The 15,399-nt window shown below is 38.3% G+C and overlaps 1 protein-coding gene across 2 annotated transcripts in view; it reads left to right on the plus strand.

The window, feature by feature from the left end:
* LOC5565411 (mediator of RNA polymerase II transcription subunit 14) overlaps positions 1 to 13,791 on the plus strand; it is a 28,266-nt gene extending 14,475 nt beyond the window's left edge. The window contains exons 3-6 of one of the 2 annotated variants that reach the window (XM_021841926.1): positions 3,147 to 5,178; positions 5,242 to 5,456; positions 9,773 to 10,504; positions 13,336 to 13,791. In XM_021841926.1, the coding sequence (XP_021697618.1) occupies positions 3,147 to 5,178; positions 5,242 to 5,456; positions 9,773 to 10,504; positions 13,336 to 13,584 (3,228 nt within the window). In that variant the 3' untranslated portion in view covers positions 13,585 to 13,791. The remainder of the gene's footprint in view (positions 1 to 3,146; positions 5,179 to 5,241; positions 5,457 to 9,772; positions 10,505 to 13,335) is intronic. The other variant, XM_021841927.1, reaches the window with a different exon arrangement.
* The last annotated feature ends 1,608 nt before the right edge of the window (positions 13,792 to 15,399 follow it).

Here is a 15,399-nt window from a genome sequence, read left to right on the forward strand (position 1 = left end):
CAATGCTCAGTATTTGCTCAGCTTTCTTTCCCACGACTTTGATTTATTTGACTATTTCTTTACAAGAAAAACTTTTTAATGAAAAGTGCTTGAATGAACAATGTTGGAAATGGGCTAATTTTTTCGAAATCAGTTTATTTTTTTTATTGTTTTTCAATAATGAATTGATCGTTCAGCAATAATTTTACAATTAAAAAAAAAAACAAAAGAATTGTGCAATCTTTTTGCTGGACGTTTTAAAGATTTGATTATATAGTGAACTTTCCCTTACTAGATATTCCGCATCTCGATGTCGAGTTTGAGAACCATAGTAAAAGTTGGTTTTCATGGCTAACTCGATGGTCCCTTGGATCGTAGTTGCACTGGTTTTGTGCTCTGTAACTCACACCTTCCTATTTCGATGGTCCCTTCAATATCGAGTAATGGAGAGTTGATTGTACACTATTTTTGAAGGTGATTTAGTCAAAACTATGCGATAAATGTTTAAGAATATTTCACTATCCTATTCGTGTGTTTGATTCCCCGCAGCCCCTCATTCTAATATTAATCTTTCCTACTGCCCTGCTTTCATCATCTTCCTTAATCTCTCTACCAGCAGTATCAAACAATAGATTTACTCCCTAATATTTTGTTTTTTATTTTATTTTTACATGTTTTCAGTAGCCTAATCAACTGTGCTATTTTCATATGTTAATCTTGTCTAAATGTAAGAGTCTATTGTAAAAAAGCTTTTTTTTATGGACAGGTAACAGACGGAGAAAAGGTAGCTTAAACACAATCGTTCAAGACTGTACCATCAAATAACATGTGCGCCCTGCTTAATGCTAATGATGCTTACATTGAAATTTCGGGAAATCTCGGGATTTTTGGATAAGGGGCAAGACCCTCTAAACAGCGTTTTTCGAACGATTTCTTCAGGTTTGCTGTGAGGAAACCCTCAAGTACTCCTATAGACATTTTTACGAAAATTACAGCCTGAAATCATGAACGAATATCAGGGATTATTGTGGAATAATACCTTGAGTAATCAAATGTCTGCAACAGTCATTGGAAGTGTCTTGTAAAATACATACGAAGTTTCTTCAGAGATTCCTACAGAAATACATCCAGGGACATCTCCAGAAATTCATCATACAAGTCTCAGAATTTCCTACAGTAACTTCGTTAGGGATGCTCTGTGAAATTCTGCAAGAATTTCCTCCAGGAAATCATTTCGCGATCCCATGTTGATACCTTTGGTAATTTTCACTTGCATTGCTGTGAAAATTTCCTGTCGTAAGCTAATTTTCATAGAAAAATGTTACCGTAAGGACGCCATTCACCGCTCATTTAGCAGCAGTTCACCATGGTCAATTCTGTCAAAAATCGTTTGTTCGACATTTTACAAAACTTCTTGCGCTAGACGCAAGAAAAATGTCGAAATGTGAAAAATGTTCAATGGTACCGAATAATATCTATGACAATGATACAGGTTTAGGGCGCCATTCACCGCTCACTCTAAATATGAGGTTCTATATATAGCACTAGTTGAAATTAATTTAATTTCATTAGCTGGTTGTTTTGGTGTCCTTACGGTACAATAATAACTTCAGTAATGTATTGTTTTGGTTGTATTACTACACAAGAAATTTGAACACCCCACCCAAGTAACAATTTTAGTTTTACGAATTACTTCCAGGGTGCTATAAATAAACGCACATAAAACCACGGTCAAGGAACTTTTGCCTTCATTGCATCCCCCAAAACCTCTTGTAGGCTAGAACGTGACTAGTTGGTCCACTCTAAAAGAGGCAATGAAGTGTATATTTATGTCACACAAATAAAGCAAAATAGCATTAATGGTAGCTATTTTGAGGCCGCCTGTTCTAGATGAATGTCGCTTCATCTTGCAAATGATTTTATCATAACGTCGATCTTGCCGGATTTATTCCAACGTAAACAAAACAAAATAACATTGGAAACAAGTCTGTGATTATTTATTTCGTAGTGCTTTTTATTTGAAGTGATTTATTTAGATATAGTGCTAAAATCTTTAGTGCCAAGAGAAATTTTCTGTGAAATGTGATGAGAAAGAAAAAAATTTGCCTGTGTGGCGTATTTCTCGTTATTTAGCAATTGCTAAAATAAATCGCCAGGTGAAGAATTCAACATTTCTTGGTTTGATCGGGCAGTAATTGTGTTTTAAATTATACTCAGCCAGTTTAATCATCACACCATAGTATTTTATAAGCGAATTCCTGGAGATAATATGATTTGGAAAAATGAAATTGTGAAACCGGAGTGAAATTAACATGGCGGAATCATAATTGATAGATTGCCATCGACGAATGCTGTTTTGTCATCATAAATACACTAATAAGGGCACACTGTTATGCTTCGGCATTTGTGGATGTGAAATTGCCTTAATAAATGCTGGTTGAAGATGATTCAGCTTTTTTTCGCTTTTTATGGTAACTAAGCAGCATTCAACCGAGTTTGCAGTTTGGGTATGTTATTATGAAGAATATTCGCAAAAACAATGAAAAGGGACATTAGTAATAAGTGTGACATCAGGAATAAGTGTTTGCAATGCATCGCAATGCATTCGCAATGCAACTGAAGAGCCCAAATACTGATTTCAGAGGTATAAATAAGGTAAGTTATCAAGATTCAAGTGCATGTCAATCAGTTTATAAGCAGCTTTTATGACAACAAGGTGTATTATATAAATCTTTTATCATAGCCGTCATAAATAAGTGTCATTCAGCCACCACTAGCAGTTTAAATGAGGTATTATATCCTGCAATAAAGCTGGTTTTGTAGCCACAATCTTTCAACTTTATAGTTTGTCTCTAAAAGGTTTTGAAGACAACTAAAAGCTGACATACAAAATATAATATTTTAGTAACGTTAAATGTCGCCTCTAGCTATCATAGCATTCACGTAACTGTCATAAAACATTAATAAATCCACATGAATGCCAAATTGCTGTGGAATTGTTACTTGGGCTAGAACATTTTATTCCATTATCGTGCAAAACTTTGAGGCGAAGGACAAGTGATACGTGAAAGAATTTCAGAAATCGGTTAAACTATCGCTGACACATGGCTGATTGATTACGAATCCCTGAGTGGTAATGGATGAAACTCTTTCTTATTTGTCCACAGATCGTCGAACTCAAAGAGAAGGAGTCCAGTCCCAATGAAATGACCTACACGTTCTACCTGGTGCTGGTGAAGCCATCCTCCATGGAAGACAGCCAATCGTCGGACCCGGATCAGCCACCGGCATCCACTGCCGCATCCGCCAATCAATCGGGCCCGGGTTCCGTTCCTCCAGGAGGTCCTCCGAGCGTGTCCAGTGTTACGGCTGGCGGAACTTCGCAATCATCGGCCCCTTCGGCCGCCGCCACGGAAAGTGATGGAATGCCAAAAATGTACCTCAAAGTGTTATCGTTGATCGAGTTCGACACCTTCGTTGCTACCCATGGACCCGGAACGTACGTTGATGAACAAACCGTTGGATCGAAACGTAAACTGCTTACCGGAGAAGGACCTTCAGCTAAGCAATCCAAGACCATCTACCCGGCGTACTTCATCCCGGAGCTAGCGCACGTTGTGGCCATGTGCGACGAGAAGCTGCCGTTCGTGGCCCTGGCCAAGGACCTGACGCGCCGTAAGATTCCTCACGGCGGCGTCCAGGTAGAGGCCAATGCAACCTCCTTGGTGCTGAAGCTGCTGACGCTGCCTCAACCGAAGCCTCCGGTAATTCCGGTGTCGAGCAGTGCAGCAGCAGCGGCCGCAGCTCAGTCCGGACCGGATCAGAAACCACCGGAACCGAAGGTGGTCAGCGTTCCCAAGATCGACAAGGACGTCTGGAATGCGCTGCTGAAACGTCTGCTCTCGGTGTCGGTTCGCGCCCAGATCAACAAGAGCATCCAGACTCGGATGTGGACGGTGGAGTTGGTTTTCTATGGAACTCCGTTGGCCAGTGCGCATCATAAAGAGCAGGGAATGCGGCGTGCGGTTTACCTGACGTACGACATGCTTCCCGTCGATTCGGTTGACAAGTTCGTTGACATGATACTGAACGACTGGTCCAAGATCGTCTATCTGTATACATTGGTTCATGACTTCCGCGAGCAGATCAAGAACGACAAGTACAACCTGCACAACATTGTGACCATCAAGTCCTACAGCTACACAAGCCTTCTTTTGGCTTACGGCCCGAACAAGGAGGTGAACGTCAACATCTACTGGGATACGGAGGCCAAGGAGTTCAAAATGGTGTTTACCGGAGGCAACAACGCCATCAATGCACATTCTATGATGCGAGATCAGCTGCAGGCTCACTTGAATCACAACTATGACCTAGCGCAGATTGTCTATCTGCTTCACGAGACCTACCAACCACTTTCGTCTATTGCTAAACTACCGATCATACCACACCTGGCGATCCTGCAATCTCCCAAGATCCCCGTTCTGTCGTTCTGCATCATTCCGCAATCACCTACCCTGTTGAGAATTTCCTTCCAAGGAGTGTACTGTCTCGAGGTACGTCTCCGCGGATCCGGACTTTGCTCGATCCGAGACGGCGCATACAGCCGCTTCGATCGAAGTCACGTCGTTGAAGAGTTCACTCCAACCCAAGGCCTGAAAGGCTTCCTGTCCAAGTACGTAGACGAAACGGCCGTCTACCGACGCCGATCGCAATCAGAAGATGACAACCCACCGTCCCCCATCACCATGGAAGACCCCCACGGTGGACCGGCATCCGTTGGGTCCACCTTCCTCAGTGGCGGAGCCATGCGTGGCCCTCAGAGCCCTCGCGATCCAGGACTTCGCTTCGCGGCTCCTCTAACGCCACCCTCGGGATCTAACCCACATACTCCGGCCTCACCGCATCCCCAGGGCATCGGAGGCAGCCAGAGTCATCCGAACTTTAACATGACCTCCCCACCGGCTCCACATATGCCACATCCTTCGCCTAGCGGCGGCCTTATGCCATCGTCACCGCTGAACCCTCAGCCCAGCCCCATGGCTGCACATTCCCCGGGACCAACCAACCTACCGTACATGTCCGGCCACACCGACAGTCCGTTCAGTGCTCATTCGCCGGCAGCTTCCAACTGGCCAGGATCACCTGGCATGCCAAGACCTTCGCCCCGACCGGGACAAAGCCCGGACCATAAGGCACAGAGTAGGTTCATGGCGGTTTCTACCTCTACAGAACGTTTGATAATTATCTTTCTGAAATCCACAGCTCCCCACCACAACACATCGCGAGTACTTCCGGCTCGATCGTGGGCCGGCGCCATACCCACCCTACTGACGCACGAAGCTCTGGACACGCTGTGTCGTGCCACGATCCACCCACAGAAGGAGATCCCTGGACCGGAACTCAGCCCACTGGAACGGTTCCTTGGATCGGTGTTCATGCGCCGGCAGCTACAGCGAATCATCCACCAAGAAGATAATGTAAGTCTTGTTTGTTAGCTCTCATCGTACGATGGGTACGGGTCGTTTGGCCGAAAGGGACAATTGACTGAATGCCGTTTGGCCGAAAATATATAGAGTAGTGAAGTAAGGCATCTTCAGCAGAGTTACAAGTCGTATGACGAGTTTAAAAAATTATGAAACTTGTCATACGATTTAGAGGCCTGGCATAAGGTCGTTTGGCATAATGTTCATTTGTCAGAACGATCATTTGGCATACCTAGAAATATACCCTTCATTTTAAAATATGCCTGTTCTTAATGAAAAACGGTTATAATCATAATTAGTCCAACCTGTCCGGACCAATTTTAATAAGTTCCGCTCCAATACCATCCTTTCCAGCTGCTTCGTTGCTTCTGAGCTGTTTTTTGGCATTTTTGCCTTGACTAATTGTGGGAGTTGGCACATCTCCCTCATCCGCCATACCAAATAAGCCATTGCTCATGCTGCCTCAGTATTCCGCATCTGCGCCATTCAGGTGTTCATCGTGGTTCTGCTTCCACCTTTCAAATACCTCACTAAATAGTTGATCATTCATTCCTACACGCAGAGAAAACAGACCTTTTTGTTTCAAAAATAAATATTATTGAAATATTTTTTTAAAATTACAATTATTTTTGTTGAATACAAATAATAAATTTTGTTGATCCAAAAATTTTAATTGTTGTTTTTACACCAAATTGATGGGAACATAAGTTGCGTAGATTCAATAAAATATTTTTTTGATTGTTGGCATAATCTGTTTCGTTTTCAAAAAAAGTTTTTTGGTTTCAAAAAACCCTATTACTTACACACATACATTTATTATATGAGAGTGTGTATGTTTTGTTTTCGCTATTATGTACGCACGGCTTGTCAGACGCCATTTCCATGATTTCAAACAAAACTCAAAATGGATTCAACAGAAGAAGTTTTGGTTATGGAAGTTGAGGAAGTGACGGTGAATTTTTCGCTGAGTTTTGGACTCTCTGAAGAAATTATCAATCGTCTTCTTGGTAAGAAATTGTCTTGTTTCCATGTAACTATCTGATATACCAACTTATACGCATTGTTCGATTGTTTCTCTCTAGAAAATCAATACTATCTTGAAATTCTGAAAACCCTGGAACGGAAGGAAATCGAAGAATTGATACCGCCGCCATTTCTGGTTGACCGGACGAATTGCATGCATAGATTGAATGTTTGGGAAAATTTCACCAGGTATAAATAAACGGATGGAATGTTTTAACAAAAGGAATAATAGGGGGAGATCCCCCAGTACCGGACAGCACCCAATACCGGACAAAGTCAAAAAATTGAGAAATCATGGTCCAATCAAGATGGTGTATTAGAAGGAAAGGAAGCTATTATGGAGACTAATGTTTGCGTAGAATGACACATCCTTGAAATATACATGCCTTTTTAAAAAAGTAGAAAAGTTTGAAAATCTAAAATAAATTGACGTATCGCCTTAATATTGAGCCTATTAAGTAATTATTTTGAATATGAAAAAATACTGTGGATCATGCAAGCATGTTCGAAAATAATCCTAATTTGATAGTATGAATGTATTTTGTACCATAATTGAACTAAATACGGACAAATTACAATTTTGGTTAAGCACCTCCTGTCCCCCAGTTTCGGACAGCTTGATTTGTTATATATTATCTTTGTAATTATTGCACCAGTGTCTCAAAATACATTTATTTTTCATGGATTTCGTCGATCATGGTATCAAACATGCGATAAAATTAAGAAGAATGAACATTCAGAACAACATTGTAAAATGTGCTATTTTTGATCATATATGAAAGACATAATCCTTTCGACATCTTGTAAACTAAGAAAAACTCAAATTATTCTTGTAAATATTGCAAATGCATTGAATTGGCAATTATATACTATTCCTATAGTAAACACATTCAATAATGTTCAAATTTACAGAATTCGAGGCATTTCCATATCGTGTCCGGTATTGGGTGCCACCTTTCAAGATCGATCAATTTGGTACTAAAATACATCATCAAAATGCAATGTCAAAATTCATATTTATATTTTCAAATTTATTTTTGTACACTATAAAAATGATAATATTTATCATAAATGGGTAACACGAGCTCATAAAACCCATATTTTTCGAATTATGAATTTAATGGCTTAAGTGTCCGGTACTGGGGGATCTCCCCCTAATTGTATTTTTCTATGTATCATAAGATTTCCACAGATTGTTATTCAACCGCATCACCGGTGGTAGGAGAAAGTAATTCTGAATCCATCACTCGTGAATGGTGCACTGCAAATTACTTGCTGACTGCTTCTACAAAATGCAGAAATGGCTAGAGTAATGTTATTAATCAGAGTTCATAGGAAGGCAATAACTCATCTGGTGATTATTTCTAAATCAGATGTAAATAAAATCCAAATGGAGAGAAAATAGTCTTTTTATTTATGATCATTTTAAATGAAATAGAAAATAATGAAACACGCAGAGAAAACATACCTTTTTGTTTCAAAAATAAATATTATTGAAATATTTTTTAAAAATTACAATTATTTTTGTTGAATACAAATATTAAATTTTGTTGTTCCAAAAATTTTAATGGTTGTTTTTACACCAAACTGATGAGAACATAAGTTGCGTAGATTCAATAAAATATTTTTTTGATTGTTGGCATAATCTGTTTCGTTTTCAAAAAAAGTTTTTTGGTTTCAAAAAACCCTATTACTTACACACATACATATTTATTATATGAGAGTGTGTATGCTTTGTTTTCGCTATTATGTACGCACGGCTTGTCAGACGCCATTTTCAACTCAAAATGGATTCAACAGAAGAAGTTTTGGTTATGGACTTGAGAAAGTTAGTGACGGTTATTTTTGCTGAGTTTTGGACTCTAAGAAGAAATTATCAATCGTCTTCTGGGTAAGAAATTGTCTGGTTTCCATGTAACTATCTGATATACAAACTTATACGCATTGTTCGATTGTTTCTCTCTAGAAAATCAATACTATCTTGAAATTCTGAAAATCTTGGAACTAGGGTTTTGGTACCGGGAGTACCGGTACCGAAAGTACCGGTAATACCGACCATTTTTTGGTACCGAAATACCGGTACTGGAAAGCACTTAGTACCGGTATTTTCGGTACTGATGAAAAAATTGTAATAATCGTTTGAATCAAAAAAAATTCTTCACAATAAATGATACGTAAGTTCGGTTAAGAACGTTACTGGTAAATTTCTCCGGTCAATCAACGAACGTATTACATAAAGGTCTATCTTTTTATAATATTTTTAGCAAGGGGATGGTTTATCTCCGTAAATAAAAAGAAGAAGAAACACGCTCATTTTTTGCATCTTGTTTTCGTTAAAACATGTTTTTGAAAATTAAAAAAAATTGAGTGTGAAATTATTGAACGGAAATTATTCAGCAGATCCTATGATTACCAACAGGATTATCGAATTATCGGATACAAATGAAGCTGCCGATGATAAATATCATGCTTTCTAGACAACTAGGCACAAAGGTTAGGTACAGAACATTCAAGATAAAGAATTTGAAGGTGCTTAAATTGTAGGACGAAGATTGATAGAAATTGTTCAGAATAATTCGTGTATCAAGAGTCTCGTGAACGGTGCACTGCAAATTACTTGCTGACTGGGTCTACAAAATGCATAAATGGCTAAAGTAATTTTATTAATCAGAGTTTATAGGAAGGCAATAACTCATCTGGTGATTATTTCTAAATCAGATGTAAATAAAATCTAAATGGAGAGAAAATAGTCTTTTTATTTATGATCATTTCAAATAAAATAGAAAATAATGAAAATACATCCTACATAAATAAAAAATTAAATATTGAATCAAAAACGTACTTTTTTGTTTTTAAAAATACTTTTTTTGATTCAAAATATATAAATTTTTAAAGCAACACAGTTATTTTTTGTTTCAACATAAGGTATTGTATTAACAAATATATTTATTATGAATTCAAAAAAATAATTTTTGTTCGTGTTGACGACTGATTCTAGAAACAAAAAAATATTTTTTGACACAACAAGGTTTTGTTGTTGAATTCAAAAAAATATATTATTAGCCGAGAAATGATATTTTTTCTGTTGATTTCAATACAGAATATTTTGATTTTAAAAATCATTTCTCTGCGTGTACCTACTTATGAATCCTACTCACCAACGTTATTGCAATCTGATTAATTTTTAGTTCATAGTTTGGCCAAATGGTATTTGGCCAAACGACCCATTCGACCAAATGGCCGAATAATTCGCATGGTCCTTTTTATCAAACTGTATTTTCTTTTAGTTGACGGCCATCACATCCAACGAGCCGGGCGTAGTGCTCTTCAAGGCCGACAACCTGCAGTACCAGGTGTTCCTGAATCCGAACCACATGCAGTCGCTGCACATGAAGGTCAGCCAAGCGCCGATGGCCCCGACCATGGACGGTAAGCCACCGTACCAGTGGCCACCGGAAGATCTCCAAATCCTGGAGCAGTTCTTCGATCAACGCGTGGCCGCACCACCATACCGCCCGGCCGTCGTTACCAGCTTTACCCGGATGCTGAATCTCCCGTCGCAGGTGATGAAGGACTTCATCCAGATCATGCGCCTGGATCTGATCCCCGAGCTGGGCCAGGGCAACAAGTGGAACGTGCAATTCATTCTCCGTATGCCACCGTCGGCAACGCCGATCGTCCCCGTTGGAACCACCACCATCCTGTCCCATCGGCAGAAAATCCTCTTCTTCATCCAAATTACCCGCGTTCCGTATCTGCCGAATATGGAGCTGAAGGACTCGGTCACCATGCTGTTGCCGATGGTTTACGACATGACCGTGAACCACACCCAGCTGGCGGAACGCCGGGAACAGGTCATCCCGCAGCTTACCAGCGCCGTCAGCGCTCATCTGAGACGTTTCGTCGAGTGCACCGTGCTTCAGCCGGGCGAATGCTCTCTCTTCCCGGCCGTACGGGATCTGCTCATGAACCTAACCCTGCCGAACGAACAACCCCCGCCAGGGCAGATGGGCAACCAGGTAAGTTCCTAGCAGTCACCGAAAACCCTGGATAAAGAATATTATACAAAAACAATATAACTTATTGTGAAAGTAATGTTTTAAAACATTTAGAATACAATGCAGTGTATTGTAAATGACATTACAGTATATGGTAACTCATGGTTAAACAAAAAGTTTGTGTATTGTTTTAAATGAAAACAATTGAACAAAATGCATTTCACAGGGTGGCTACTACCTGGAAACACCTGGAATTAACAGGGAATTTTATTCAACCTTGAAAAAACCTGGAATTCTCAGGGAATTTCGATTATACTCAGGGAAATTATTTTGAAGCAGTAGAATATGGCAGGAAATGTCGTTTTTGTGGCACAAAATATTTTTAATCAAAAAATTTTCGGCTGCGCCGCAATCAACCTTCTAATACCCAAATTTTTATTTTCAATCTTAATATCATTTTCAGTTATCTAAAATCGCTCTGAACACGTTTTGAGCATTGATTTATTTTTATTCGCAAATCTATGAGTTTTGGTGTTTGATTTTTATAATTTTTATTTTTGAACATCCCTATCCTTTTTCATTTTTTCTTGAAGCCTCTTCTAGTTACTGATTTTTAGCAATAATAACAATTTACATTTTTACTTTTAAGAATATTAAATTTTATTTTTTTCTGGATTTTTTATTTTCCGTGTAATTGACGGAAAAACATGTTCAAAATTATTTTAACGTTCAACGCTCCGTCATCATAATCATAATTTAGACATGGAAGCAAAAAGATTGCCAAGTTGGGAAAGGCAAGTAAAGTTCCAGTTGGGTGTCGCATGAAAGTTGTCATGAGCATATGAAACATAGGTGTAAGCATTCCAAATTTTCTTTCAAATTCTTCTGGAATACTTCCAGGAATGCTACCAGCGATTTTTCAATGATTCCTAGAAGAATTTATGCAGAACTTGGGTTCAGAAAATTTTGGAGCACCCCAATGCTTCCACAAACGTTTTTTCCAGAGTTAAAAAAAAACCTGTAGTAATTTTCACAGAGATAACCCTGAAAAAAATCCTACTGATTATCCCAAGATTTCCTCAATATGCTGTTCCACTGATATTATCACCGTTATCTCTTTTTATTACTTCTAGAAGATTTCCCACAGATCCTTCAGGTTCTTTTTTATTACCCAGATTTTTTGAAAAAAAAAAATAATCGTTTTGACGTTTCCACAAAACACTACAATTCCTACGCCGATTGTTCATTTATTTTAGGCATTTTCATTTGAATTCTTTCCTTAAATTCATCCACGATTACTCTCATGAATTGCTCCAAAAATTATTCAGGCATTGTTCGATGGAATCTATTATAATTTTTTCCAAGAAATCGCCAAATTTGAACTGGGATTTCTCCTCCAGAACTTTCTCACGGCATTACTCCAACATTTCATCAAAATATTATTGCTGTTGTTCAAAGATTTCTCTAAAAAAAATCAAATAAAATTTACAAATCTGCATGGCCTAAAACTCTTTTCAAGATTCCAGTTAAGGTGATTATAGAACGAAGCCACACCTCAAAGTTTCAAGAGCACAAATCTTGAGAACCAAACAGCGTTCCGTGTTGAAAATTTATCCCATTGGTCACCACCAGCAATCAAGCAATTTGATTGATCTTCAACTGTTGACAGATTTTCCAGTCTTGTACACTTGAAAATCCAAAGTTTGGCTTCGTTGTATAATCACCTTAATACTACAGCAATCATTACAGTTATTGCTCCGATAATTCATAGATAGTTTTTTCAGGGATTCAGTCCGAATTGCATCGAAGAATATCTTCAAAACGTCTTGTACGACATTACTCAGAAATTGTAATTATAGTTATCTTAGCAATTTATCAAGAAAAAATCTAAGAATCATTTTATCAAAAATATAGGAGTTCTTTTAGAGATGCTTGTAGAAATTCATCAAGATATACTTAGAACTCGTACAAGTTTCAACAGAGGTTACTTTAGGATTTTCTTTCGAAATTCCTCGTAAATATTTTTAACAATTTTCTCCAAAACCATCTGAAAATTTTTCTTAACATTTCTCTGGAGATATTCCTGTATTTAAAAAGGTTTTCCTGAAGGAGTACGTCGACGATGTTCATAAATGTTAATTCAGTTTAAAAGAAGGCTATTTTTTCCTTAAGTTCGAATGGACTGTTTTTTTATCTGACTTTGATGATTAACGGCATTTTCAGATCATTTGATATAAATCATTCGTGGAAATCAAGTAAAAATCACTAATATTTTCATGCTTTTTCCTATGTTGCCTAAAAGTTTAGAATAAAACAGATAGTTTTTAGAAGGAAAAAAACACTTTGAAATTTATCGTTACATTTTTTTTTTTCAAAAATACCAATCTTTGAAAATATATTTTCTAATTTTTTTTAATTAACTATACATCAATCATTTATGTATTTTGGAGAAATATTCAAACCTGGAAAAACCTGGAAATATCAGGGAATTTCATATCTGTAAACGAGTAGACACCCTGTTTCAGTTGGTAGTGAGAATAATAGAATTTGCATGGATTGCCCTGCAATTTATGGAATATTTGTGCCGATATTAGCAAAAGAGTTTCATCTCCTGTAAAAGTAAAGATCTGTACCATTTTTGCATTTGTCCTTTGAATCGCAACTAAAATCACTTATTTTTATAAAACTATTTTTTGATTTGTATCCACAAACGTCATCAATGTTGATACGAAATTAATTTACAATTCTGGTGCATCCAATACGTTATATTGTTATATTGTATATTAATGGTTTTATACCATTCACTGAATGGTACCTTTTTATTCGGGAACGCAAGCAACCGTTAATTCCAGTCTAAATCCTTCCCACAGATCGGAGCGATGGGTGGAATGGCACCGGGAGGTCCTGGTGGCCCTGGTCCCATGGGAGGACAAATTGCACCATCTCCGGTTGGGGGCCAAGTCGTATCCAGCCCGAATCCGATGATGCACTCGCCGATGCAGATGGGAGGCGGTGGCCAGCAGAGCAACTATGGCGGAATGGTTGGCGGAGGGGCACAATCCGGCGGCCCAGGAGGTCCCGGGGCCGGTGGACCGAACTGAGGTTACTGAAGGGTGACTCAAAGTTATCGAAGGTGTTTAGGTCTCCTAGGATAAGTTTCTATCATATACACATTATATTAGCGCACTGCAGATTTTACTAACTTTAACTAACGTATCAGATCCTGCGAGAGTGAATAATCAAAACGAAGAGCTCATAGTGCATAAAAAGTAATAAAGTATTCTTCGTAAACAACTTTAAATAACTTATATCAGATGTTCAGCTTTAATATACGACTGTTGTTGAAGATATCTAACACAGACAAACAGACGTAACAGTTAGAAGAATCTTATTCACGAAGACATGTACGTCCATTGCTATAATCCGTTTGTTTGGCCGATGGGCCAACAGATAGATGGCGGTAGTATGTAAACGTCAAACACGAACAAAAACGATGCGAGCGCTGCGGGTGGTGGATTGACCACCTACAATATATTTGAATCGGTCGTTAAAAAGCTGGTCGATGGACAATGATGAGAGTGTGACGTCCGTTTGTCTGTGTATCTAATGTTACCAATATATTAAAAAAGTTTCGCACAAGCAAAGTAGAACTGATGCAATTTGTTCGACTTCCACTGTTCAGTTGATCATTGTTGGGAGCCGTCATCGTTGGCGCAATGAACCAAATATCGAAAGCAGCTCTAGTGGTAGCAGCTTCAATGCTGTAGTTTATTATTGTTATTTCACTATTTTATAACATAATATATACATACATTTTGGTGTTTATTTCTAACTTCCCAACATGCAGCCTCCCAACACTTCGTCTTTACTTTCCACTTCTAATTTTAGTCTCTCTCCGTGTTGCCAGTTCCACATATAATTGCACCACATCATACCCCCACCCGTGAAAATGGTAACCGGTCTGAACAAAGGTTGATGTATTCACATGGAATGACCATCATCTGGGAAACAACACATCAATACAGTACCAGAACAACGGCCTAACTGACAAATGTAAACAAATTGAATTTTATTCATCTAACAGTTTATTTGATAAACTACAATCATATAATGCACAACTGTTTCTTAAAAATAGCATTTTTCACGAAATAAGTGAGAAAAACATAAAGGCGCATTTGATATTCTCTTTCGATACGAACTCTGATGTCAATTTCGCCCATCTCCCCCTCCTGCGGTAACCGGGCGCATTTGGGATTGAGTGTGGCAGCAGGGCGTTTTAAGGAGTGTGCAGAAGGTCGATAGTGAAGAAGGTTCGTGTGAAAGAGCGTAGCAAAACAGGCCTTTTCATGTGACAGGTCCGTCTATGCATTTGTTTACATCGGTGGAGGACCGGTGCATACACGAAGCTGTCATTTTCATAGAAGAACTGTCAAAGAGCTTCCCGATCAGCTGTTTTGGAACGTCATGTGAATAAGCCTACGGCGAAGCTGATGATACACTGAAACAAATTGCATCGTCAAACGAACGATCACCAAATAGTAAAATGCACTATGGCCAAATGTTTGCAAAATTACTATAAAATCAGTTAAAATTATCTACATTTTATTATTTTCACAATTTTTATAGTCATCCTTTCGTAGTAAATTTAACAACACAAAGTCTTTAAATAGCTTATACAAATTTCAACAATTTATAGCTCAATCAACTATTTCAGTTGTCTATAATATCATGTTATTCTCAATTTGACGGTATTCATGTTTAAATCTTCAACATCGATGTTTATTTTCCAACCGTGTTTATAAACACACTGGCCTCCATTTTATTCTCGATCTGGTTGTGCAAATGTTGAAACACCGGCAAAGTTTTGAACAACTACCGAAAAGCTAAACATTACATATAATTTGCAATTGGATTAG

This window comes from Aedes aegypti, chromosome 2 (genome assembly GCF_002204515.2).
Source record: "Aedes aegypti strain LVP_AGWG chromosome 2, AaegL5.0 Primary Assembly, whole genome shotgun sequence".
Taxonomy (NCBI): Eukaryota; Metazoa; Arthropoda; class Insecta; order Diptera; family Culicidae; genus Aedes; species Aedes aegypti.